Consider the following 12691-nt stretch of genomic DNA (forward strand, 5'->3'; position numbering starts at 1 on the left):
TTGGTGTGTAGGAAGTACAAATTCTCTTGTAATTATCTAAAATCTATTTGGATCAGAATAGATTTAGAGTTCATATATTCTTAGATATGATAGCAAAATAAAAAATGAAATTGGGTATTTGAGTTGCTTGTTTAGATTTTAAATATTAATTTTTATATTAAGTTAGATATTCGAATTTGACTTTTTCGAGATTTTTAATTTTCATTCGAATTTGGAATGGTATTAGCACCCATAACATAACCTGAAAATACCCCAGCCATCCATCCGGATATTTGGATCGGGTTCGGATATTTAGTTCAAGTTCGGATCTCAGGTTCAGTTGACCTCCAATGCAAGTTCAAACAAAGGAAATATCATATTGATTCTGCAGGAGAAATCCAAATGATTTATGCCAAAACAGAGTCAACTAAGCCTACAACGTATCCTTTGAGTCATCCCACTAAAAACAATGTCTGATATTTCCACCCTCTTGAGATCCAAATCCAACAAAAACTTGTTCACATCGTAAGTTCTACCCAAAATGTGAGAATTGTTTGCTGATCAGGTATTGCGCTCGCACCCCTGCAACAGTAGAAATGAGGCACCTTAACTCGCCCAAAACTCCTGAAAACACACAACATTTTATTCAACATAAGCTGGTGACGCTAACAACATTCTGCTAAAAAACGTTATAGAGAATCATATAACCGGACGATAACAAGTGGTTTCAATAAGCATTTTCAGGTTAAAGTCATATCTAATACAAAAAATTTACCAATGGATAGATTCAAAACAATGAAAACAATCATCACCTGAAACCAATGATCATTGGAGTATGCTTTACTCTCCCTCTCTTTGTGTATAGAAACCTGCATGATTTGGGAAAGCAAAGCTATGTTTTAACATTATCACTCTCTAGAAGAACAAGCATACTTTAGTCTCTTAACCCATTTTCTAAGATTCAATGGCTTACCAAAATCAATGATTTTTTTGTTAGCCTAAACGAATACTAAACAGATTTTAACAAATAAAGCCAAGGGAGATAGAATAATTACCAAGAAAACAGAACGAAACTAAATGTGTGAGAAAATCCGAAAAGACACACTCTTATAGAAGAGACAAATCTTGAGACACCATCTCCATAATGGGCTGAGTCCCACCTCCAGAAGCCTCAAGAGCCTCCACAGCTTCCATACTATAAGACCGGCAACTAAAATAGAAAACAGCACTCATCATCGTATCAATAAGCACCACAAACGAATACATCACCACAAGCAGCGGACCTTCCCAAATCCTCGAAGACCCATCTCCGTAGCTCAAAATCTTCACCCTATGCTCAAACAGCCCCTCCACAAACGTCAACCCTATCGTCGACCCCAAAAAAATCAACAACCCCACTTGCGTCTGCCCTTTTATCAAATCATTCGCTCTCACCAACGCCCTTGGACCGGATACATCTTCCAAAATTGAAATCACAATCGTGGTATTGCAGATTATAATCACATTCGCGAACACCACAGAGAACCCCAAACCGATTAATATAGCTCCGTATGCGTTAAAATCAGGAGAGAAGCCGAGAACGAAGAAGGAGCTGCAAACAGCAACGAGGAAGACGCAGAAGGAAGTGAGACAGACGACGATCACGACGCAAACCCAAAGGTAAGTGAAGACGAGACGTTTCCAGAGTCTCTGCATGATCACAACGAACTTAGTCGCCACGACTTTCCTCCTGGAGTAAGTGCAATCGACGGAGTAGACGACGGCGGCTCTGGATAGAAGCGAGAGAGTGACGAAGAGAGGGAAGCAGGCGGCGGAGGAGACGGCGGTTTCGGAGAATTTCTGGCACGAGTTTCGAACGAAGGGAAGTAACGGTAAGCCGCTGGATTTGGCGAGGAGGAGGAGGCGGATGGTGAGGGAATTGACGACTGATTGATCGACGAGGAGGTTGGGGAGGAGGATGGCGGAGACGGGGCAGATCAGGAGGAGTAAGGTTAGCGTGAACGCGGCGAGGTTGTAGCGGAGGATCCGTACGGTTTCTCGTAGAATCTCGAGCGCGTTCATCGAGTGGAATTGATGATCATCGGACGGTGAGGGTTCGTGATTCGTGCGGGAGAATCCTCCAGTGTCCATGGTTTGTTTGTTTGTTTGATGTTTTTGGAGCTTAACCCAGATTATGGGGGATTAGCTTTCGTAATCATAAACAAACACGGAATGAAAACGCTGCGTTTTACATGAAACCGTCGTCACGGAAGGAAGGAAGGAATGAGAGAAATTTGGAATCTCCTCCTCTCAGAGTGTGCAGGCAGAAACAGGATTCACGCGTAAAGAGCTTCGAAAAATGCTTTGTTGCCGTCGTAACCCGTGAAGGAAGGAAGGAAGGAAGGAAGCAAAATCATAACCATTCTTTTCGCCAACTAAGCGTGCCACGTGTGTAAAATGTAGTTCTTTTGCCAGGTAAGCATGACACGTGTTGCTTTGTAAGCTCCACTGTGGGGCCCATGTCATATTGCCAACTGGCATCACAAGTTGCATTACCGTAGCTAAAGTTTACAAGTTTTTTTTTACAAAACCTTTTAAATTGGTTGAAGAAGAAGACAATTCAGTATTTAATCTACATTATAATTACCTTTGAGGTCCTCTACATTAAGAACAGCCTATGATTCTCACTCTCTTTGGAAAACTAATCAGTAGTTCGGATTGGATTGCTCATCAGGTATTTGCTCGCTCACCATATGCAACAGTAGAAATGCGGTAGCTTAACCCGCCCACAACTCCTGAAACACACAACATTGTATGCACATTAGCTGGTGGTACCAAGAACATTATGCCAAAGAATGATATAATGACACATTGTTTCAAGAATCAGTCTCAAGTTATTACAGAGAAACAAAGACAACAAGCTTTCCCATCATAATTTATTCATGTTTTCAGTGAGAGTTAACTTACCTGCAGTTTCCGACAGAGGATATAAAGAAACAAAGCATTGAATTTGAAAGAATATAAGTTTGTTCTTCAGAAGCATTTGTTGCTAAAGATTGAAGAAGGATTAACATAAATAATTTTAAAGAATATAAGTTTGTTATTTTCATGGAAGATTGAAGAAGGATTAACATAAATAATTTTATTTTCCTCCTCTTCCCCACTATAAGCTGGAACGTTCCTTCGCATCTTTTAGTAGTCCAATAATCATACAAAACCTTTTCAGGAAACTTGTGTCCAATATGAACTCAGCGTGTGGAGTTCTTGGTGAATGTAGTAAATAAAGATTTAATCATCCAATTAGCGAGCGGTAATGACACTATTAGATAAGAGCAGAGAGTAATAAGTGACATCTAATTATTGTTTTAATTAAATAAATCCGCCGTGGCGCGTGGGTGTATGCCCTCCACAATCCTTATCCCCAATGACTTTTTACGTGAAAACGCCAAGTCATCAATAGCATCAAAAGTGGTCCCTCTAGCCTTAGTGTGCCACGTTTCTTTTCCAAAATATGAGCAAAGAACGGTCTTCACATACTTCTGGACCTTTTTAGTGTAATACAAGTTCTTTAGTACTTCTCCTTCGGATTACTATGATTATTAGTTTTGTTTCTGAAAATAAAGATAGATTATAATTAGTTGTCCAGAATATTTAAAAAATCACTCATTTTTTTAGCAGTCAAATAAACAAAATTTAACGAGATAAAATATATAACTCTTATATATATGGAAACTCATCTAGATAAGTCAATCCAACAATGAATAGTTTTCAAGTGTGATTTACGATCCGGGTTTTGAAGATATATAAAATATATGACTTAATCTTTTTTAGTAGCCAGTTTAGTACTTCTCCTTCGGATGCAATATATGAAGGCCTATATATTGCCCATAATGTTGGGGGTGTTGATGTGTGTTTTGTCATTACATAAACTACATAGTGCAGATAATAATAACGTTGTATATGACTTTTGATTGTTAAGCGTCTATCATATGGATAGGGTAGAAAAAGATAGGATGGGAAAGCAATAGAGAAGGATGAGAAACGAATATTAGAGGGGAAATAGGACAAAAGAATATACTTCTGCTTGAAATGGAGATTCACCTAAATACTAAATACTAGAGGCCATGCAATGCAACCAAACAAATCAGTGGTCAAGCACACTCAATTATATGTCCTCTCTTCTTTTCTACGACGAAGACCCTTTAGAATCTTCACAAGTTAAAGATATTTTCTACATTATTGGCTATTTCTAATTTGTTTTCCCTTCATACATACATGTATACTTAAGCTTTATATATATGGACACAAACCTGTTACATATGTAATTCTTAATCCCTCCGTTTTAAAATGTTTAAAAGTCTGTTCAAACAGATAAGCGATAAGTTAAGGTTTTCATGCATTTTTATTAATCAATAATGATAATTGTGTTTTTAATTAATTGAATTACTAATGATAATTTAACAAAATAGTGACACACGGAAAATAGTGTAGTTATAATCAAATTTAATGTATTTTAAAATTGAAAAAAATCTAGAAAGGTGTTATCGGGAAACAAGAAAAGTACAATTTATATAACCAAATACCTTTAAAATAAAGATTGAACTCACCATTATACAAACTAAATATCTAGTGTCAATTAAAAAAATATTTTCTTTTTGGATCACATGCTTATCATGAAAAAACATTATCTAACTCAAAATTCCTTTAAAAGCTCTTTAACCGTGACTACTCTGAATTATTAGACAAATTCCCTTCATATAATCCCAATATTATATTTATATTGAAGAAAAAAGCAAAAATATGTGACTAGGGATAATGGATATGACATTCGAAGGACAAAACCAATTATTATTTAAACCACAATGTACCAACCAATAAGAATCAAGTGACGCACACTAAACGACAGAAAGCTCAAGAATATAAACCCCAACCTTCTCGGCTTTCTAACATTTCATAAACCTTGAAAACACCACACACTAAACCAACCCCAGAACCATGGACATGAATCCCAACACTACACTTCCTCCAGGCTTCCGGTTTCATCCTACCGATGAAGAACTCATCGTTTACTACCTCAAAAACCAAACCATGTCTAGACCATGCCCTGTCTCGATCATACCAGAAGTCGATATCTACAAGTTCGACCCATGGCAGTTACCCGGTTCGATCCGCTTATTCATTTCTCATGTTAATATTATGGGGTTTGCCGTTGATGTTAACTTTCTTACTTGCTTTCCGTTGTAAAACAGAGAAAACAGAGTTTGGAGAAAATGAGTGGTATTTCTTCAGCCCGAGAGACCGAAAGTATCCAAACGGAGTCCGTCCGAACCGGGCAGCTGTTTCCGGTTATTGGAAAGCGACCGGTACAGACAAAGCCATTTACAGCGGTTCAAGTAACGTAGGCGTCAAGAAAGCTCTCGTCTTCTACAAAGGCCGACCTCCCAAGGGGATCAAAACTGACTGGATCATGCACGAGTACCGTCTCAACGATTCACGTAAAGCATCAACCAAACGTACCGGTTCGATGAGGGTAAGCAGAGAAAATAAAATCATGTGTTTATTTTATAAGATAATTTGTTAAAAAAATGTTTTATTATGTTTTTGTGCAGTTGGATGAATGGGTACTATGTAGGATATACAAGAAGAGAGGAGCAGGGAAGCTTCTAGATGAGAAAGAAGGTTACATGGATGAAGTACAAATCGATGAGACGTTAACAGTTGTTACGAACGAAGCAAAGCCAAGAAATGAGGAAGAGATAACGATGATGACGTCGACGAAACTTCCGAGGACGTGTTCGCTCGCTCATTTGCTAGAAATGGATTACATGGGACCCATCGCACACATTTTAACACCGTTCGATCTTCATAGTCCTGATCCAAACATTGTGAACGAGTCCGGTTGGTTCGGTGATCTACAGATTAGCCAAGACGAGATCATGAACCATCATCGTCAGGCTAGTATGTTTCAGTTTTAGTGATGGATTGGAATAAAGAAGAAAGAAATGAACATGGAAGATTGTAAAATATTAACTAGTAAAGAACCAAATTGTGATTCTTTATATTTTCTTGCGTATGAATGTGAAACGAAAAGATATGTTTAATTAATATTAAGCTGCTCAGCATGTTCAAACGTAGTCATGGAGTTTATTTACGTTATACTAACCAACAAACAAATAATCTTTGTGTACTGTATGGTTATTTTTTTTAAGAAAGATAACAAAATAGAGATTGGGATGACGTTAATTTGGGATGAAAAAGTCGATGGCGTGTGGTGGAAGGAATCAACGCCAGATGCAATGCATTTATGATACACACTTATCTTTGTCGTTTATGTAGATAACGAATGTTACAATTGTCATCATCGTACTTTAAACCTCATTTTGATTCGGTCTACGCAAGACTCAAAAACATAATGGAACGAAAGCAACTTATCACAAGTAAGATTACAAAATTGTGGGCCTTTCATGCTATTTCAGTATTTCTGACCGGTATTGGTCTACCTAAAAACGGTTTACAAAAACCAAGAGGATCAGACTGGTTTTAGAAAGAAAAAAAAAACACACCAAAGAAGTGAATTATTTCTACAAAGAAGGCAGCAAAAAAAAGATCAGTAGCTACGTAGTAGATTGCTCACATGCTTTGGCTGACCACCAAACAAACAAGATAGAGATATAAAAACTCTTTAGTCCTTAATTTTCAGATTGAAAGAGGCGAACAAAAAAATGTCTATGTGGATCGTTCTAGCTTGCATGCTCACATCATGGATCTTCTTGCACCGATGGGGACAGAGGAACAAGAGAGGTCCCAAGACATGGCCTTTGGTCGGAGCAGCCATTGAGCAGTTGACTAACTTTGACCGAATGCACGACTGGCTCGTTGAGTATCTTTACGACTCAAGAACCGTAGTGGTTCCTATGCCCTTCACCACTTATACATACATAGCAGATCCCATCAATGTAGAACACGTCCTCAAAACCAACTTCTCCAACTACCCAAAGGTGAGAAACAAACTCTTTTACTAATGTGTAAGTGTTATTGTCATTTTCATTTATGTTTTTTTTTTGTGTGAAATAAGGGAGAGACGTACCACTCCTATATGGAAGTTTTGTTGGGAGATGGGATCTTCAATTCAGATGGAGAGCTCTGGAGGAAACAGAGGAAAACCGCGAGTTTCGAGTTTGCTTCCAAGAATCTCAGAGACTTCAGTACTGTAGTGTTTAAAGAGTATAGCCTCAAGCTCTTCTCCATCCTTTGTCAAGCTTCTTTCAAAGACCAACAAGTAGACATGCAGGTACAATCCACCCATTATATTCAAGATCATATCTAAAGCATGTCCATCGGTGAGATGAGCACCAGTTTCTAAACTTAAAAAAAAAAATATGGCAAAAGAGAAAGAGAGATTGCCAGAGAGTATCCCTGCATACAAATTTTAGGAACCACATTAGAAACTACCTTGCCAAATGTCATTATATTATTAGCTAAATTTCTGTTATTATTAAAAATTTAATTCAATAATCTAATTAAATAAAAAATATTCTTATTATGACTTTTAGATACCTATTTAAGTTTCTATACCGTTGAGGAATTTATGGGTCATAAACATTTTTAGGTTAATCTTAATAAGAAAATATTTCAACAATTTGGAGGTCACTCGTCACTTGTATAATAATTCTACAAAATTTAGAAGTCAAGACGAATGTTTCATGTGGTTGTGTCCAGAACCAGTCCTAGTCATATCTATGAACATGTCGTATGTTCTCTTCTTTTAAATCCTTTTCTTGATATTTTTGGCTGCAGGAACTGTTGATGAGAATGACTCTAGACTCCATATGTAAAGTGGGATTTGGTGTGGAGATAGGAACATTGGCTCCAGATCTACCAGAGAATCGCTTTGCTAAGGCTTTCGATACCGCAAATATAATCGTAACACTTCGTTTCATAGACCCTCTTTGGAAGATGAAAAAGTACCTTAACATAGGATCTGAGGCATTACTTGGCAAGAGCATAAAAGTAGTCGATGATTTCACATATTCAATGATAAGAAGAAGGAAAACAGAGATATTAGAGGCACAAAAATCTCCTTCCAACAACATTAAGGTAAAAAAATAATGTTAGAACTCAAATGTATATGCATGCACTTGTCACGTAGTAACATTTTTTTCTCAAAATGTACTAGATGAAGCATGATATACTCTCGAGGTTTATTGAGATCAGCGACGATCCTGATAGCAAATCAACTGAGAAAAGCCTAAGAGATATAGTCCTCAACTTTGTTATTGCTGGAAGAGATACAACAGCAACAACTCTCACTTGGGCTATATATATGATAATGATGAATGAACATGTGGCCGAGAAGCTTTGCTCAGAGCTACAAGAACTCGAAAGAGAAAAGGCCGAAGAGACAAACACACCGTTGCGTCAATACGATACAGAGGACTTCAAGTCCTTCAACGAGAGGGTAACACAGTTTGCAGGAATGTTGAGTTATGATTCTTTAGGAAAATTACATTACTTACATGCTGTGGTAACAGAAACACTTCGTCTCTACCCAGCAGTTCCTCAGGTATATATCACACCATTAATCCATAAAAAAATTGGGAAACAAGTGGGACTTACAACTTAAATATTTTAAAACATTGTAGGATCCAAAAGGAGTGTTAGAAGATGATATATTGCCTAATGGAACAAAAGTAAAAGCAGGAGGTATGGTAACATATGTTCCTTACTCAATGGGTCGTATGGAATACAACTGGGGATCAGATGCAGCCACGTTTAAACCCGAGAGATGGCTTAAAGATGGGATGTTTCAGAACGCTTCCCCATTCAAGTTCACAGCATTTCAGGTATAAGCTAACAAACACATACTAATTTTTTATATGGATTATGAAAAATGTCAACATTAAGAAATGTGAGTTTGTGTGAGTGATCATGCAGGCTGGACCTAGGATATGCTTGGGAAAGGATTCAGCTTATCTACAAATGAAGATGGCGATGGCAATTCTTTGCAGATTTTATAAGTTCCATTTGGTACCAAATCATCCTGTCAAGTACCGGATGATGACAATTCTATCTATGGCGCATGGTTTGAAAGTTACTGTATCCAGACGTTCATAGACAAAAACAAAAAGAGAGAACAATAAAGAGAAAGTCTAATCCAGTGTGGAAATGATACAAGAAGATAAGATACACAAATCTTTTTTAAACATTTTGCTCTTAAACTATCAAAGAATATATCAATTGTCCAAGTGAATATATAATTTAAAGTTTCATGTTCTAAGATTACTTCTTTTCAATAAAAATCTTAAGTTCTGATTAATATAAACTTGCTAATAAATTAATTATTTTTGGTTATGCTTAAGATTACGAGAATTATGAAAAAATATTCCAAAAACTTATCTATCTCTATCAAATTGAACAGATCATGCCAAGATCAAACTATGGTAAAGAGTTTAACAAAACAACTAGGTAATAACTCGCGCTTTGCACGGAATGTGATCATTAGTTTCGTTATTTTTAATAAGAAGACATTAATCTGTTTAATCTGGATATCGGTTCGGTTTACGTTGTTTTTTTGTTTTTAATCTCCTAAAATATAACTATCATTTTAAATTAATATTTATTTAGTTTGTTCAGTTAAAATGTTCGATGTTTTTGTTTTTTTTTTCATGTGATAATCAAAAATTATTATTATTTGTTTGTTTTCATGTTATGAATCTTAGATATTCGTGATGTCGAACCAATGGTTTCATATATAGTTTCTAAACGGATAATAGTTTTAAAAAAAATTATTAAAACAAATCATTTTATTACAATTTGATCGATAGTGAAAGAAGCATTAAGAAAAAGAATATTTTAACTTAAAAAAAAATTAGATATTTTAGTTGTGGTAAATGCTTAGTTATAAGGTGTTCACGTAAATGTGCACATGTATGTGTATGTAAAAGTATATAAAGATGGTTGATAAATATATAAAGATATTGTTAATTAATATTAAATGATATTTTTTTTCTCAAAATAATACATGAAAAATAAAATTCTTAAAATGAAATTATTTAAAAACAAAAATATTGTAAACTTTATATAAACTATAATATATAACTTATATATAATTCTTTAAATATATGTGTATATATATGCATATAACAGATCAAATTGGATATTTGTTGTTATAAATATTGATATTTGTGATTTGCTTTATTTTTGTACGGATATTGCATTTTAGTATTTGATTTGTTTCGTAGAGTAACGGATATCCAGATTTTTTGGTTCGAATCAAAATAGATAACGAATCGAATCAAAATTTATGAATAATTCGTCCAGATTTATTCGTAAACAGTAAAAATAACGTAAAGAAGAACCATGCATGTGAGTTTTATATTAATAAAAACGTAAAGTACACAGTGTGAACATATTTATGTAGAGTTTGACTGAGAAACTCTCAACATGTGACATGTGTCTATTTTAGTGTTAACATATTTATTACAATGCTTCTACACGTGACATGTGTCTAATTTAGTATGAACATATTTATTATAATGTTTATCCTTTAATATATAAGAGATCATGTACCAAATTTATTTATTTAAAAAAAATTATGTAAATATTGAGTTATCATATATCAAATGCAGTCAAACCAAATATGTATAAATATATCACTTCCATATCAGCCATTATAATTCTTGCAATGACACCCTTTAAATCTTAACCAGTAGGTATATTTCCATTAAAAAAAATTTGTTTCTATGTAAATAATACTGAGTTAGATCATATACCAAATGCAGTTAAACCAAATATGTAAAGTATATATATCACTTCCATATAAGTGAACAAAAATGATTTATTGTATATTTGACTCTTGATATTATTATTGGAATATTCGGCCCATGAAGGCCCAAACCGTGTCCTGAGAGAATAAAATGCTGCGTTAAGTTGAGGCATCGCCATCAACATCGTGGAACGTGGAGCTCACATACTAAACAAGATCCGATCTAACCCCGGTTCTCGTCGGAATCTCTTCACGGTTAACCGGCGTTCCTCATCCACCTTTTCGGTAATCTCTTTCCGATTGAAACTTTTTATTCTTTCTGTTTTGATTATGCGCGGCTGCTCCTGTGTCAAGAGTATGGCTGTGTCAAGAGTAGTGTTGTTATCAAGATCTTGATAGGCTTCGCATTGAAAAAAGAGTGGATTTTTTTAAAAAATAAATAAATTATAATCAGTACTAGTGTTTTGAGTTTTGTAGTGATAACGATATAAACAGTATATGTGTTTGCGTTCTCGACTGTGGAATGTTTCTGTTGACTCCTTAGATCAAAAGTGACAAAAGTGATTTTTACTGTAGTAAGATTTAATTATTTATTGTAATTCCAGTTATGGAAGACGGCAAGGGAAAGGAGCTTGTTGGTGATACTCCTCCTCCTGTTGAACAAAATGATAACAAGAAGGTTTCAGGTGAAACGGAGATTCATAAGGAGCCATCACGTGAGAGTGAGGTAATCACTTTGAGATCATATTTATGATATCGTTATTCTCTGTATTTCATTCTTTATTTGGTATTAGGAAAATGCGATCAAGAAAAAGTATGGAGGATTGTTGCCAAAGAAGATTCCTTTGATATCCAAGGTTAGCTTTGTTTTTCACCGTTGTGACATAAAAACTAAATAATTTTATACTATAATCCATTCTAGAAAAAGCTAATTCTAATCATGTTTCATTTAAGGACCATGAGCGCGCGTTTTTTGACTCAGCTGATTGGGCATTAGGCAAGGTGATTCTTCCATACTTACTAACAACCTTTGTGACTATTTTTTTTTTTTTGAATCTTTTACCGTCTCTTTGTAATGTCGTGTGCAATTTACAAAAGAGCTCTTAAAGTAAGTAATGCAAAGCATTGAAAGAAGCTAACAATTTGAATTTGCCATTTTTAATCAGCAAAAAGGACAAAAGCCTAAAGGGCCTTTGGAAGCTCTCCGACCAAAACTGCAGGTAAAAAAGTTGAAAGCTCGCTTTTTCTTGTTCTGTGTATTCTCCACTTGTTTCTTTGTTTTGTCTCTTTGACGTTAACATCTATCTGTTCACGCAACAGCCAACCCCGCACCAGCAACCAAGAGCGAGACGGATGGCTTTATCTTCAGGCGACAACACTGAAGGTGACATTTTTTTTAGATAAATGAACTTAAGTCAGAACCGTGTTTACTTGATTCAGTGTGACATATATCAACTCTAACTCATTCAATGCATCTCGTGAAAATCAGACGCTGAGGCTGACACCAACGAACCTATCGATGACCAACAAGCTAGCGCATCAGCTGTTGACAATGCCAAGGATGATGGAGGCATAGATGCTGCTGACACCAAAGACAACATCAAGTCATGAACAAAACATATATAAATCTCTTTGAGGAGCAACATCAGAAGTCAATTTACTGAAGAATAAGCGACCAGCTTTACTTTGCAGTGGTTGTAGTAATATCGAGTCTCTCTCTCTCTCTCTCTCTCTCTCTCTCTCTTTACATTATATTTCATACTTGGGTTTCAGCAAATCTGTATCACCATACAAAACCTAGTAGTTGTTTGAAACGTCTATTTGGACGATTTGCAAATGGTTTGCTTTTGATGATCCAATCTTGTCATCTTTACCCAATCAAGTAAGTTATGACAAAAGAGGATATGACATCTTAGAGAAGGCTTTAAAAACGACGGAAATGGAAAGTCAACTCTAACACCATGAATT

The 12691-nt window shown here is 35.6% G+C and overlaps 4 protein-coding genes across 4 annotated transcripts; 3 read left to right on the forward strand and 1 right to left on the reverse strand.

The window, feature by feature from the left end:
* Window positions 1–239: 239 nt before the first annotated feature.
* LOC103831343 lies at window positions 240–3357 on the reverse strand. The gene is made up of 3 exons (XM_009107244.3): window positions 1035–3357; window positions 792–848; window positions 240–603 (listed from the first exon to the last, which is right to left on the reverse strand). Exon 1 carries the CDS (start codon window positions 2107–2109, stop codon window positions 1087–1089), a length of 1023 nt encoding a protein of 340 aa, XP_009105492.1. The 5' UTR covers window positions 2110–3357; the 3' UTR covers window positions 240–603; window positions 792–848; window positions 1035–1086.
* Window positions 3358–4713: 1356 nt separating this feature from the next.
* LOC103831344 (NAC transcription factor 29) lies at window positions 4714–6092 on the forward strand. The gene is made up of 3 exons (XM_009107245.2): window positions 4714–5119; window positions 5208–5488; window positions 5568–6092. Exons 1-3 carry the CDS (start codon window positions 4954–4956, stop codon window positions 5931–5933), a joined length of 813 nt encoding a protein of 270 aa, XP_009105493.1. The 5' UTR covers window positions 4714–4953; the 3' UTR covers window positions 5934–6092.
* A 556-nt stretch (window positions 6093–6648) lies between these two features.
* LOC103831345 (cytochrome P450 704B1) lies at window positions 6649–9232 on the forward strand. The gene is made up of 6 exons (XM_009107246.3): window positions 6649–6956; window positions 7034–7249; window positions 7756–8055; window positions 8135–8521; window positions 8601–8801; window positions 8893–9232. Exons 1-6 carry the CDS (start codon window positions 6681–6683, stop codon window positions 9070–9072), a joined length of 1560 nt encoding a protein of 519 aa, XP_009105494.1. The 5' UTR covers window positions 6649–6680; the 3' UTR covers window positions 9073–9232.
* A 1596-nt stretch (window positions 9233–10828) lies between these two features.
* LOC103831346 lies at window positions 10829–12582 on the forward strand. The gene is made up of 7 exons (XM_009107247.3): window positions 10829–11008; window positions 11329–11450; window positions 11518–11580; window positions 11678–11725; window positions 11890–11943; window positions 12044–12107; window positions 12213–12582. Exons 2-7 carry the CDS (start codon window positions 11331–11333, stop codon window positions 12332–12334), a joined length of 471 nt encoding a protein of 156 aa, XP_009105495.1. The 5' UTR covers window positions 10829–11008; window positions 11329–11330; the 3' UTR covers window positions 12335–12582.
* Window positions 12583–12691: the final 109 nt, after the last annotated feature.

The sequence above is a fragment of the Brassica rapa genome, chromosome A07, assembly GCF_000309985.2.
Source record: "Brassica rapa cultivar Chiifu-401-42 chromosome A07, CAAS_Brap_v3.01, whole genome shotgun sequence".
In the NCBI taxonomy this organism is placed as follows: domain Eukaryota; kingdom Viridiplantae; phylum Streptophyta; class Magnoliopsida; order Brassicales; family Brassicaceae; genus Brassica; species Brassica rapa.

Excerpts from the sequence above, each read along its gene's own strand:
- LOC103831343 (XM_009107244.3), bottom strand. The coding sequence starts at position 2,109 with ATGGACACTGGAGGATTCTCCCGCACGAATCACGAACCCTCACCGTCC.
- LOC103831344 (XM_009107245.2), top strand. The coding sequence starts at position 4,954 with ATGGACATGAATCCCAACACTACACTTCCTCCAGGCTTCCGGTTTCAT. Across the intron at positions 5,120-5,207 it reads CGACCCATGGCAGTTACCCG|AGAAAACAGAGTTTGGAGAA; the intron begins GTTCGATCCGCT and ends GTTGTAAAACAG. Across the intron at positions 5,489-5,567 it reads AACGTACCGGTTCGATGAGG|TTGGATGAATGGGTACTATG; the intron begins GTAAGCAGAGAA and ends GTTTTTGTGCAG.
- LOC103831345 (XM_009107246.3), top strand. The coding sequence starts at position 6,681 with ATGTCTATGTGGATCGTTCTAGCTTGCATGCTCACATCATGGATCTTC. Across the intron at positions 8,522-8,600 it reads TCTACCCAGCAGTTCCTCAG|GATCCAAAAGGAGTGTTAGA; the intron begins GTATATATCACA and ends AAAACATTGTAG. Across the intron at positions 8,802-8,892 it reads TCAAGTTCACAGCATTTCAG|GCTGGACCTAGGATATGCTT; the intron begins GTATAAGCTAAC and ends GTGATCATGCAG.
- LOC103831346 (XM_009107247.3), top strand. The coding sequence starts at position 11,331 with ATGGAAGACGGCAAGGGAAAGGAGCTTGTTGGTGATACTCCTCCTCCT. Across the intron at positions 11,451-11,517 it reads AGCCATCACGTGAGAGTGAG|GAAAATGCGATCAAGAAAAA; the intron begins GTAATCACTTTG and ends ATTTGGTATTAG. Across the intron at positions 11,944-12,043 it reads CTCTCCGACCAAAACTGCAG|CCAACCCCGCACCAGCAACC; the intron begins GTAAAAAAGTTG and ends TTCACGCAACAG.